The sequence below is a fragment of the Anomaloglossus baeobatrachus genome, unplaced genomic scaffold (assembly GCF_048569485.1).
Source record: "Anomaloglossus baeobatrachus isolate aAnoBae1 unplaced genomic scaffold, aAnoBae1.hap1 Scaffold_428, whole genome shotgun sequence".
NCBI classification, from domain to species: Eukaryota; Metazoa; Chordata; class Amphibia; order Anura; family Aromobatidae; genus Anomaloglossus; species Anomaloglossus baeobatrachus.
Genome location: NW_027443615.1, coordinates 237,561 through 251,644, shown reverse-complemented (window position 1 = coordinate 251,644; position 14,084 = coordinate 237,561). Strand labels below are relative to the sequence as shown.

The window sequence follows — 14,084 nt, the reverse complement described above, 5'->3', positions numbered from 1 at the left end:
AGTCACTGGCGTCGGTCTGTACTACAAACGGCCGCGTGAAGTCGGCTGCCTGTAGCACGGGCGGGCTGGACAGGGCGTCCTTTAGGGCCCGGAAGGCTGTCTCGCAGTCCATTGTCCAATCGACTGCAGAGGGCAGCTTCTTCTTGGTGAGGTCCGTCAAGGGCTTTGCCAGGCTACTATAGCATGGAACAAACCTCCTATAGTACCCAGCGGTCCCCAAGAAGGACATCACCTGCTTCTTGGTCCTGGGGGTGGGCCAGGATGCGATGGCTTCCACTTTCTCAGGCTCGGGCTTCAGTGTTCTCCCACCTACCCGGTGACCGAGGTACTGGACCTCGCTCATGGCCAGCTGACACTTTCCCGGCTTGATGGTCAAACCTGCCCGGTGGATCCGCCTGAGCACCTGTGCTAGATGCTCTAGGTGGTCCTCCCAGGTGGGACTGAAGACGGCAATGTCATCCAGGTACGCGGCCGCGTACCCTTCAAGTCCCTTGAGCAGGGTGTTGACCATCCGCTGGAAAGTGGCAGGGGCATTCCTCATCCCGAATGGCATCACCGTGGACTCGTACAGTCCAAATGGGGTAATAAAGGCAGAGCGTTCCCTGGCCTTGCGAGTCAGGGGGATCTGCCAATATCCCCGGCTCAGATCCATGATGGTCAGGTACTGAGCCCCGGCCAACTGATCGAGCAGGTCATCGATGCGTGGCATTGGGTACGCATCGGCGACCGTGACAGCATTGAGCCCCCTGTAGTCCACGCAGAACCGAGTGGTTCGGTCCTTCTTAGGGACGAGGACTACAGGCGAGGCCCAAGCGCTGTTGGATGCCTGGATCACCCCCAGCTTCAGCATCTCGTCAATCTCCTGGCGCATGTGTTGCTGCACCTCCAGGGAGACCCGATATGCTGAACGCCGGATCGGGGGATGATCCCCAGTGTCCACGTGATGGACAGCCAAGTCAGTCCTTCCGGGCTGGTTGGTAAACAACCCCCGGAAGGGGTGTAGGGTGGCCCACAGCTGGGACCGTTGGTCCTCCAAGAGCTGGTGGCCAACCTCCACATCCTCAATGGATCCGCCTGCCCTAACCTGGGCTAGCATATCCAAGAGGGTTTCCGCTTCTCCCTCCTCGGGCAGGTTGCACACGGGGAGCGCACATGCCTCCCGCTCATGATGTGCCTTCATCATGTTCACATGGAAGGGCTTCCGCCTTCCACGGGCAGGGTCCAGGGTGACCAGGTACGTTACAGGGTTGAGCTGCTGGTACACGAGGTATGGGCCTTCCCAGGCTGCCTGAAGCTTGTCCTGTGGTACGGGGACCAGTACCCACACCTTTTGACCCGCTTGGTAGGTCCTCTCACAAGCGTTCTGGTCGTACCAACGCTTCTGATCGGCCTGGGCTTGAGCCATATTGTCGTGTACCAGTTGCGTCAAGGCCTGCATTTTGTCCCGGAAGCGCATGACATACTCGATAACCGACACTCCAGGGGTGGCCAAATCCCCTTCCCAAGCCTCTTTCACCAGAGCCAGGGGGCCCCGCACACGTCGCCCGTACAGGAGCTCAAACGGTGAGAATCCTGTTGAGGCCTGTGGAACCTCCCGGTAAGCAAATAACAGGTGTGGGAGATACCGCTCCCAGTCACGCCCATGGGAGTCGACCAACATCTTAAGCATCTGCTTTAAGGTGCCATTGAACCGCTCGCACAGGCCATTAGTCTGTGGATGGTACGGGCTGGCCACCAGATGTCGCACCTGGACTTGCTTACAGAGGGCCTCCATCAGCTGGGACATGAATTGGGTCCCCCGGTCAGTGAGCATTTCCTGGGGAAAACCCACTCGGGAGAAAATCTCCAGCAATGCGGTGGCCACCTTGTCAGCCCGAATGGACGACAAGGCCACTGCTTCTGGGTACCGGGTGGCATAGTCCACTACCGTCAGTATGAAGCGTTTCCCGGAGCTGCTGGGGATGGCCAGCGGGCCGACCAGATCCACAGCCACCCTCCTGAAAGGCTCATCGATGATGGGCAGAGATACCAGTGGGGCTTTGGGGCGTGGCCCCGCCTTCCCCACTCTCTGACAGGTTTCACACGAACGGCAGTAGGCAGCCACATCGGCCCCCATTTTTGGCCAGTAGAAATGCTGGTTTACCCTGGCCTTGGTCTTAGCGATCCCTAGGTGTCCGGCCATCGGAATCTCATGTGCGATCCGCAACAACTCCGTCCGGAACGGATAGGGTACCACCAACTGTCGGTCCCTGGGCCACGCCTCCGGTGAACCCTGCTGGACCGTGGCCCGGTACAGCCGTCCTTGGTCCCAGACCACTCGCTCCGGGTCCGAGTCCGAGGGAGGCTGTGCCGCCTGCTCCTTAAGAGCTTTCAGGCTGTCGTCAGCTTCTAACGCTGCCTGAAACCCCTGACTAGATGTGGCCAGAATCGACGAGACTGTCACATCTTCAGTCAGTACCCCGGGACCTGTGTCCTGGCCTCCACCTGACTCGGCTGCCACTTGGTCAGAAGGGGAAGAGCTATCGGACCTCCGGGAGGCCCCTTGGCTTCCAGCACTCCCACTGCGGGTGACAGCGGCCACAGCCGCTGCGACCGTGGGTCGTGCCTGCTCCTCCTCCGTTCCTGACCAAGTCGCCGGTTCAGGCAGGCCTACCTGGCTTCCTGACACCCCGGTTGTGGGGGAACCATGCACCGAGATCTTACCTGGGAGCACTTCCGCTCCTGGACCGGCCCCAATCTCACCTGCCTGTTCCCCTCCTGCAGCAACAGAACCCCACTGTGAAATCTCTGGGGACCCCACATTTGCTGTGGTAGCCCCCACCCCACACACTGGTCCTCCCCCTGCAGCACCCTGCTCTCTGCTTATCCCTTCAGAGGGCAACAGATCCCAGCTCACAGGCTGATTACTTGTAGAGGCATTGTCACACCTTTCTCTGACCCCCTCCCCTCCTGTCACAGCTGCAGCTGCGTGTGTGTCTATGGTGTCTGTGCAAGCAGAAATATCAGAGTTCACTCCCTCCTCCCTTACATCATTCATAGATAACACATTAACATTGTCAGGAGTCATGTCAGTACTGGCTGAAGGTTCAGCCCTTGGTGGGGGCCCAAACTGGGAGGTTATCTGCCCCAAATCTGTCCCAAGTAGCACGTTTGCGGGGATCCGATCAGTTACCCCCACCTCCCTCACCCCTCGCCCTGCGCCCCAGTCCACATAAATGTCAGCAACAGGCAGCGCCGGGTCAGTGCCTCCAATCCCGGAGACAGCGAGGGTTTTTCCAGGGATCAAGTCTTGGGGGGACACCATCTCAGGCCGCACCAGAGTCACCTCCGAGGCGCTGTCTCGCAGTCCTATGGTCACAGACCGGCCGACGGTGACAGGTTGGAAGCTGTCCAGGGACCTACCACCACCCCCACCCACACAATACACCTTGGGCGGCCCTTGGGACGGGGACGGAGCCGGGGCCTTGGGACGCTGAGGGCACATGGCCTTGAAGTGTCCAGGTAGGTTGCACTGGTGGCACCGTCTTGGTTCTGCCACGGGCCTGGAGAGGGGAGTTGAGGGGGACACCCCCTGCAGTCTAGGGGCAGGTGGGGCAGTCGCAGAGTTCATCTTACCCCCTCTCCAGGTGCTGCTGGTGGCCGCTCTCCTGGCCTCAGGGGCCCGGTTGTTGGTGTAGTCATCGGCAAGGGCAGCTGTAGCCGTGGACCCCTTTGGCTTCTGGTCTCGGATGAACTGGCGGAGATCCTCAGGGCAGTTCCACAAGAGTTGCTCCGTGATGAACAAGTCCAGGATCTCCGGTCCGGTGGAAAGCTGCAGGCCTTGGGTCCAGTGGTCGGCAGCTCGGGCAAGTGCCCGCCGGTGGTCAGCCCAGGAGTCCTTTGGTCCCTTCTGTAGGCTCCGGAACTTCTTGCGGTAGGACTCTGGAGTGAGGTTGTACTGTTGGATCAGGGCCCGCTTGATGGTGTCGTAGCCCTGATCTGCCTCAGCAGGCAAGTCCCCAAGGATATCCAGGGCCTTACCCCTTAAACGGGGGGTCAGGTATTTGGCCCACTGGTCCTTGTCCAGATGGTGCTGCAAGCAAGTCCGTTCAAAAGCAGTCAAGAAAGAGTCCAAGTCTCCATCCTTCTCCAGCACTGGGAAGTCCTCAACACGGACCTTTGGAAGTTTGGTGTCTCGAAGGTCACATGTGGCTGATGAGAGCCGGAGCTGAGCTAGCTGCAGCTGGTAGTCACGGTCTGCCTGTCGCTCTCGCTCTTCACGCGCTGCCTGCCGCTCTCGCTCCGCAGCCTCACGCTCTGCGTGCCGCTCTGCCCTGCGCTCTGCCAGGAGTTCCTTGTAGCCCTTCTGGTCTCCAGCCTGGAGAAGGGCCATAGCCATTTGAAGAAGGCTATCCGAGCCTCCCAGGCTCGGTGGAATGGCACGTGGTGATCTGCGGCACGCTGCAGAGCTAGGCGATTCACTGTCCCTTTCAGAGCGGAGGGCTGGCATCTGGCTCGTTGAGGAACCTTGGGTGAGCTCCTCCTCATCTTGTCCAGCAGTGCCAGGTTGCGCAATGTCCTCGGCAGAACGGTTTTCTGGCGTCGAGCTCCTGGAGGACTCGTGGGCAACCTCCTCATTGCTGTCCACAGCACCGTCCTCCCTCTCTTCGGCTCCTGCCTTAGCATTGGCCAGTTGCATAGCTCTGCTCCTGGTGCCATCAGCCATTCTTGCAGACTTTTGGTCACTGACACAGAACTGACACCTGATGCCTCCACACACCTTACAGTATCTGCACTCTGACACTCTAGTGTTGAGCTAGTCTGAAGACCCCAGCAGCCACAGCTGCTGCAGGCAGTCTTTAGTGTCTGGGAGTATGGGTCTCACACTCACACACACTATTATCTCGATCCCACTGCTGCCACCAATATGTCACGAACCACCGGGGGGGTCACTCAGAAATCCCCCGCGCTGGCTACCAGTACGTCACAATCGGGGGGTAACAAGTGGGGGTCACCCCTCCTTTATACCTCCCGACCGACAGACAGAGCACGTGACGCGCTCTCTAGCGCCCCTCTTATAGTCAGGCCAATTATGGAATTGCCCGACAATAAGCAAGGAGGCCGCTATACTACTTATGCCGATTATTGAAGGGTCCCCGGTGAGAGTAAGGTATATATTCCCCCGACCTCCGCGGGCGGAATATATAAAATCTCCCCGAATCTCACTGGCCTCCCCACAATAATCCTTGGCACAATTCGCTGCCACCAACCGATTTACGGTAACTATTAGCCGAACACACAGACGTGGGATTCAAGATCGAGATAACAGAACAGCCCAAGATTAATTATATAATTTAATCAGCCTAAAGCACACTAGAACTACAATATATACAATAGGGAATCTACAGAATATACATATGTCAGAGTACAGTTACAATCAAAGCATGGGTTACAAACAGGCATACACAGTTCCAGCAGTTACCTTGTTGCGTCTGGCCACAGGGGGGCGCTGTACCCAGGTTTCTAGGATCCTTCCCACAGATGTTTCCTACACGTGCCCCCAGCGAAAAGAACACTGGAAAATGGCCGAAGTAGGGTTATCAACCTGGGCAAATCCAGGTCCCCTCCTACCTTAGTGACCTCAGAGGGAGCACTGCTCCACCCCTGGCTTGAGTTATGGACAATCCACAACATGGAATATGGGCCATAACTTTGCCTGGGAGCGTCGTAGGCGGACGCCAATGCTCTCATTGTGACAGTTATGAATTTAGCTACAGAACGAGGGGACTCCTGACCTGTCTGCCAGTTCCCCATTGGCTGATATCACGCCTGGGGCATTTCCCAATGTCCTGCTCCCATAAAAAGGGTGTGCCGGCATCGTCCGCATGCGGAGACACCATTTTTATGGTTGCCATATTTATCGGAAATATGGCTTGCGAGATATGAACCATTTTTTACTGGAGTCGTTCTGTCTGGCTATTTCCATAGCCTTGCTAATGAGATACAACTCTTGTTACAGGGTGACGGCAGGGAGTCATCCTGTGTCCATTGTTCCCACACCACCTCATCTCCATATCACAGGACATGGCCATGGGATTTGTTGCTAAACCAGTTGTGTGAAGGAAAGGGGGGGTGACACCAGGAGAGGGCTTCCTGACATACTTGAATATCATGATTTATCGTCATATCTCCGGATTTACCTCACAGTCACATTACATCATTCTTATCTATGGGAATAACAGATGGACAGAACTGGAGAGGTGAGGACTCTGGAAATGTCTGGAGTGAGATTTATTACTGTCTCTCCATAACCAGGATTACACAGTAGTGAAGAAGACCTCTAGTGAGCGCTGTCAGGCCCCTGTGTCTGTGGGATGGGGAAGACCCCTGAGCCCAATCACGGGGCCTCCACCTCACCCCCCGATACATGAGGACATCAATGACCAGAAGATCCTAGAACTCACCTACAAGATGACTGAGCTGCTGACTGGAGAGGTGACACTGCTGGGAATGCTGGGACATTATACAGTAACGCTATGGAGGGATCGGGGGTGACGGTATCATTGTATGTAGATAATGTAGAGACTATAGCACACATAGAAAAACGGAGAAAGTTCTTAGTGGTTTTTCAATGCTTTTTAATGGTGCCAATACAGAAAAAGTTCCAAAGAGTATCAGTCCTAACGTTTCGACCTGTGATAGGTCTTCCTCAAAAGAATGTATGTATATATGAATGTGTGTATATATCAAAAATCAACAATAAGTGTACAAACAATAATGTGTCAATACAAAAACATGCAAGTCATATATGTACAGAAATGACATATCAATACATCACTAAGTATGTAGTTTAAAGCCTCTTAAATATTATTATTATTTATTATTATAGCGCCATTTATTCCATGGCGCTTTACAAGTGAGAGATGGTATACGTACAACAATCATATTTCCACCATATCATATAAAACAAGCATAGTTCAAAACAAGATCACACATATATGAAATAAACATAGTAGCAAAAAAATATAATAATAAGGGAGAAAAGGAAAGAAAGGAAAAGGGCATCAAGCACATACCTAATAGAACAACCTTAAGTTGTAAATTGACACGGACAAATGTGCCCGATTATGAGTCAAACGTCTATAATCATGAAACCTAACGGAAATAGTTTTTTTGACGTTTTCAAGGTTGTGAGTGTATCATGTATGTGTGACAAACGTTTGCGTACCTTAAATATTCGTATAGAATAACTTTTATGATGAAGTTGACAAGTCAGTAACTACAGTAGATCTATGGATGTTGCTGATAGACAGATTCATATAGTGAATATATGTATAGCTTTGATGAAATACAAATATAGTTAGATAGTGTAAGAGAAGGGGGAAAAAGATTTTTCAGAAAAGAGGGGGGGGGGATGGGGGAAAGGAGAAGTTGTGAAGAATTAATGATTGTGTCTATAGAATACACACCTCTAGGTGAATAGTTTATTTCACCCTCAGGTCAGGTAAATACCAGGAAAATTCTTCTTATCTTACCAAAGGTAAATTGCAACGACGGACAAAGGCCACCACATATCATATCAATGTATAGCACTTGTATTTTATGCACAAAATCTGTAATGCATGTAAAAAATATTCTGTTAAAAATATGAAACATGTTATACCATCCTATGAGGGCGTAAAGGTGAATATATAGGTGTGTGAACGGTGAGTATATAGGACCATATATCATTATAACCATCCCACATGACATAGTGTCAATAAAATGTAATATTCTATTTTAGATCATAAACTTGTCTCAAATAAGGCTTGGCATACGTGATATGTAGCCACACTAAATAAGGTGACAAGTCTGAAAGCAGTTTGTATACTTAAGAATCATGTGTCACATTATATGCATTATATCCTTAAATGTAGAATGCCCTTATTAATCTGCCCCATACTAAAGGAAGCTGAGCTCCTATAGTAATGGTGTAGGTAGAAAGGTGTCAGGCGTGTGGAGTAGAAACTCACTCTATTAATGAAGCAAAATGGCATACAATGTACAATGGAGTGGTTCTCCTGTGGTGAAAATACCATGGTTCTCTGCTGGTGGCAAAGATAAAGTAATGAATCCCAATATGAGCAAATAAATCAGCTGAGTGAGATAACTCGTGTAACTCACCCTAATCCAGGACGTGCAGTGGTGATGTAAGTGGATACCGGAAAGATAATAGAGCTATTTATACCGCTGCTGTAAGTGCGCACTTCCTGGTTGGTGGAACGCATGTGGTGAGTGAACTGCACGCCTTTTTGTATTGACACATTATTGCTTGTACACTGATTGTTGATTTTTGATATATACACACAGATAAAATCCTTTGATGAAGACCTATCACAGGTCGAAACGTTAGGACTGATACTCTTTGGAATTTTTTCTGTATTAGCACCATTAAAAAGCATTGAAAAACCACTAAGAACTTTCTCCATTATTCTATAAGTGTGCTATAGTTTCTACATTATCTTGAGTTTTTTCACTATTTAGCACCACCTGATCCGGTCGAGTCAGACCTAACCCTTCGGTATCATTGTATGTGTCAGGTTCCTATAAGGTGTCAGGACGTCACCGTCTATTTCTCCATGGAGGAGTGGGAGTATTTAGAAGGGCACAAAGATCTGTACAAGGATGTCATGATGGAGGTTCCCCAGCCCCTCACATCACCAGGTAATAGACAGGACTAAATACACACGGCCTATAATTATCTGTATGTAAGGAATGAATTCAGTCCCTGTATGTGTCTCCTCCAGTTCTATCCAGTAAGAGGACAACACCAGAGAGATGTCCCTGTCCTCTTCTCCCACAGGACTGTAAACAAGAAGATCCCGATGTTCCTCAGGATGTGTTTCCCCCAGGTCTATCCTGTAAGAGATATCTACTCATGTACTTTCCGTACTAATTTTGTGTTTACATTTTTAGATGTTCTGCTCTGTTAATTTTTTTCAGCTGTGTTTTCTTTCCCTCTGCTTCTTCTGTGTTTGTTTCTAGTGCCTTCTCTATGACATTATGACGGCAACTTAAAGACCTGCAGAGGGTTCATGAATACCCTGTTTCCCTGAAAATATGACCTACACCGAAAACAAGACCTAGCATGATTTTATGGGATTTTTAGGCAATGTTTGAAATATAAGCCCTACTCCAAAAATAAGCCCTAGTTACAGTCAGTGTTGGGAGGAGTAAAACTGCGCAATTTCTCAGGAACTCCACTTTCTTAGGGACCCAATCAGTTGTATTCTAAGGTTGATTGTTTAAGGACCTTTGATGAGTTCAAAGTCATGTGACATGATGTAACCAAAGGTCTCTTAATTGCAGGAGTCTAAACTGAACAGGACACAGGCTGGCATGCAGGACTGGTATTCGGGGAAAGGGAGAGCAAACTGCAATCTCACAGGCCCCCATTTTCCTAGCTGCCCCAGTGTTTATATGCCAATTATAGGACTGCTTAAGGACCTTTTTGACATCACGTCATGTGACCAAAAGCTTGTTCACGCAAATTTTAACCAGCTTTGCCAAAATGGGCAGAGCTTGGCCAGAAAAAGAGTGTGATGCCACCACTTTTCTAATTCATAACAAACTGCGGTGTTCCCTATGCCAGAAATCTCACTCCAGTCCCTGACGTCATTTGTCAGTGTCCATCGCTGGTCTTGATGAATTGGAGCCTCAATGTTTGTCTGCACAGACCGCAAGACCCTGCTACCTGCTTTGGTTACAAAGCGTAAGGATAGGTCATCAACATTATAGTCCCAGAACACCCCGTTAAATATCCGGCATCTGTCTGTAACTATTTGAGACCTGTTTCAGACGTCAGTGATTCTGGTACGTTTGTGCTTTTTTTTATACGTACCAGAATCACTGACCTATGCAGACCCATTATAATCAATGGGTCTGCTCACAAATCAGTGATTTCTTTTTTTTTCACTGACCGTGTTTCCGTGCAGCGTACACGCGTGATTGCCGCACGGACACAAGTCCGTTTATTTCTGGTGTTACTGATTTCCCACGAACCACACTATGATGTGGTCCATGAAACACGTACCAGAAAAAAAATTTACATATAAAGTAAAAAACATTTTCAACTCACCTTTCCAGCAACGTTCTGTGCAGCCTTTTCTCTGCAGCTTCCTGGCTGGCTCATGCATATTCATGAATGCAGCCAGAGCCGACCCGGAAGAAGCTGCAGAGACCGGTGAACGGATGCTGCAGAGCCGAGGAGTTCAGCACCATGGACAACAGGAACGTGACAGGTGAGTTATGTCCATGGGCAATCACGGAGTACGGATCACGTATCACATATTGCACATGGACAACCGCATAGGCGTTTTTTACACGTCAGTAAAGAACGACTGTGTTTTTTACTGACGTATGAAACAGGACTAATGTTCGTCTTTGAAAAAAAAATCTCTTTGAAATTGTCTATGTTGTGGATCAATGTTACAAGGAGATTTTTGCAAGTTTTGCCAACTGTCATGGCAACATCTGAATCTGTAGAAATTATAGATCCTTGTACTCTGCTTGTTAACTGCTCTGATGTCTGTGAGCAGTGCAAGGAGATGCAGGCGTCGAAACACAGGCTTGGGCAGTCTAGCAAGAGTTATTCTCTGCTGGGTTGCTTGTTAATGTTTTTGATCACATGCTGTAGAGGAGAAAGTATCTATCGCTCCCCTTCTGTATATGCTGGCTGGACTATTTCATTAATGCAAGCTATAGGTTACCTTCCTTCCGCGGGGGATAACAGATTAGATTTGGTCAGGAGAATAGTAAGGCATGGGACTTAGGCATCTCTATCTTCAGGGGTAATCCAGAGGTTAGGAATAGCTTAGGGTCCCCTAGCGTGATGGACAGTATAGGAGCCCCATGTCCCTCATTATCTTGCAGTCACATTGTGACAATCAATCAGATTATTTCCTGTAGCACATTCCAGAGAACTGGTGCTAGTAATGGGGAATTCAAATTAACAAAGATGTAACTCTTAAGGCCCCGTTAGATGCAACGACATCGCTAATGAGACATCGTTGAGGTCACGGAATTCGTGACGCACATCCGGCCTCGTTAGCAACGTCGTTGCGTGTGACACGTACGAGAGACTGCTAATGATGCAAAATACTCACCAAATCGTTGATTGTTGACACGTCGTCCATTTCCCAAATGTCATTATTTGTTCTGGACGCAGGTTGTTCGTCGTTCCTGAGGCAGCACACATCGCTACGTGTGACACCCAGGAACGACGAACACCGTACCTGCGTCCTCCGGCAATGAGGTGGGCGTGACTTCCATGCGGCTGCTCTCCGCCCCTCCGCTTCTATTGGACGTCTGCCGTGTGACGTCGCTGTGATGCCGCACGAACCGCCCCCTTAGAAAAGAGGCTGTTCGCCGGCCACAGCGATGTCACTAGGAAGGTAAGTATGTGTGACGGCTCCTAGCGATATTGTGCGCCAGGGGCAGCGGTTTGCCCGTGATGCACAAATGGCGGGGGTGGGTGCTTTCACGTGGCGTGTAAAGCGCCCTTTAGATGTCGAAATTGGACAACAGATTCAGAATACATTCTTTTCCTAATTTAGTTTTTGATGTTATGGTTTTAAAAAAAAAAATGTACTTTCAAGATATCATTAAAAAATAATAACATTGTGTTTATTTTTAGCAGATGACTGTATTGGGAGTTCAGATGGAAATCTATTATCTTCAGAATTTAAAACAGATGATGAAAGTATCACACATGATACATATGAAGAGCATGCTGTTGTCCCAGATATACCTCCAGCTCTTCCTTGGAAAGCTTTATCATCAGATCTTTTCAAACAAGTCCAAAATTCCGATTTATCACAGAATTGTAAGCAAAATAAACGTTCCAGATGGGATGTGGAACATGAAACGGCTACTACAAGGGAGAAGCCATTCTCATGCCCAGAATGTGGAAAATGTTTTAGTCAGAAAATAATCTTTGCTAACCATCAAAAATATCACACAAGGGAGAAACCATTTTCATGTTCAGAATGTGGGAAATGTTTTATTTGGAAATTAGAACTTATTGAGCATCAAAGAATTCACACAGGAGAGAAGCCATTTTCATGTTCAGAGTGTGGGAAATGTTTTATTCAGAAATCAAATCTTGTTATGCATCAAAGATCTCACACAGGGGCGAAGCCATTTTCATGCTTGGAATGTGGTAAATGTTTTACTAGGAAATCAAATCTTGTTGACCATGGAAAACGTCACGCAGGGGAGAAGCCATTTTCATGTTCAGAGTGTAGGAAATGTTTTAATTTCAAATCAGATCTTGTCAGACATCAAAGATATCACACAGGGGAGAAGCCATTTTCATGTTCAGAATGTGGGAAATGTTTTATTGAGAAATCAGCTTTTGTTAGGCATCAAAGATCTCATACAGGGGAGAAGCCATTTTCATGTTCAGAGTGTAGGAAATCTTTTATTCAAAAATCAGAACTTGTTGTGCATCAAAGATGTCACACAGGGGAGAAGCCATTTTCATGTTCAGAGTGTAGGAAATCTTTTATTCGAAAATCAGATCTTGTTGTGCATCAAAGATGTCACACAGGGGAGAAGCCATTTTCATGTTCAGAGTGTAGGAAATCTTTTATTCGAAAATCAGAACTTGTTGTGCATCAAAGATGTCACACAGGGGAGAAGCCATTTTCATGTTCAGAATGTGGTAAATGTTTTACTAGGAAATCAGGTCTTGTTCACCATCAAAAAAATCACTCAACATAAACCATTTTTATGTTCTGAATGTGTAAATTGTAGTTCTCAGAAATCAGATCTTGTTAAACATGTGAAGAAGCCGCACAGGGAAGGAACCTTTTTCATGTTGTGTAGAATTGAAATGTTTAACTGGTAAATCAAGTCTTGCCCAAATCAGAAAACCAACAGTGGAGCAGCCATTTTTGCTTTCAGAATTTGCCAAATGTATTTTATCATTAATCAGGTCCTGTTGTCAGATGAGTCACACGGGAGAAGCCATCATGATGGTTCCATAATTTAAAGGGTTTTTTTCCTTAAAAATCGGCTATAGTTCCTTAAGTAAGAATTTGTGAGGGAAAGAACCATTTTCTTTCTTTTTCGAAATTATTGTATTTTTTGGACCATAAGACACACCTATGTTTTGAAGGCGGAATATAGGGAAAAAAATAATGCAAAAAAAATGTGGTCATGAAGCACTCTCATGGGTAGGATCTGCTGCTAACACTGTTACGGGGATAAAATCCCCCAATTCTGTACTAATGTCCCCCATACTGGGCCCCTTCTAGGTATATGTGTCTCTTATACTTATATATATGTTTTTCATCCTGGTATATATTTTGCCCATCTTTATCCCATAGTATCCCATATATGATCCCCATCCTGGTATATATGGCTCTTGTCCTAGTATATATGTCCCCATACTTGTCTCTCGAGCCCATTCTTGTATATATTTCCCAAAAACGCTGCACAAATAAAAAAAATAAATGATTATACTCACCATCCCTCCGCTCTCCCGGTGAATGGTGTTCTCTTCTGATGCTGGCAAGTGACTTTAGCATATAAGCGGCGCAGCGAATGACATTACTGCCATGTGCCCCCAGTTACACGCAGACGTAAGCTGACAGATTATTCACTGCTCCCCACAGCCGGGATTATGGGCTTGGGGAGCAGTGAATATTCATTCTCTAATAGACACACGTGATCGCACAGCCACAGCAATAAGCCGGCGGCTGGGTGATCATATGTACCCAATATTAAAGAGAATGAATATTCACTGCTCCTCACGCTTATAATACCGCCCAACTCTTGGTTGGCGCTGGCTTCATTGCCTAGAGGTGGGCGGGATTATGGCGTGGGGAACAGTGAATATTCATTTTCTTTTTTAGCTGGCACACTGTTAGCCCTTTTGAAAGCCTCTAAGAATATTTTTTAATAGTTTTGATATTGGATTATATTTAGATAATTCACTAATCTCAGGTTTACCACTGCTTTATTTACTAAAAAGAGCAGCCCCAGATTGGAGATAGGAACTCTGAAGTATATCACATTGTATATAATTGCATTTCAAATCTTGTTGTTTTGTCAATAAATGC

At 47.9% G+C, this 14,084-nt stretch overlaps 1 protein-coding gene across 3 annotated transcripts in view; it reads left to right on the top strand.

Annotated features, from left to right (window-relative positions):
- Window positions 1-13,493, top strand: part of LOC142279228 (uncharacterized) — a 31,536-nt gene extending 18,043 nt beyond the window's left edge. The window contains exons 2-4 of one of the 3 annotated variants that reach the window (XM_075332676.1): window positions 8,559-8,682; window positions 8,766-8,879; window positions 11,654-13,493. In XM_075332676.1, coding sequence (XP_075188791.1) covers window positions 8,598-8,682; window positions 8,766-8,879; window positions 11,654-12,741 — 1,287 coding nt within the window. In that variant the 5' untranslated portion in view covers window positions 8,559-8,597 and the 3' untranslated portion in view covers window positions 12,742-13,493. Of the gene's footprint in view, window positions 1-8,529; window positions 8,683-8,765; window positions 8,880-11,653 lie in introns of those variants that run through there. The other 2 variants (XM_075332675.1, XM_075332674.1) reach the window with 2 other exon arrangements.
- The last annotated feature ends 591 nt before the right edge of the window (window positions 13,494-14,084 follow it).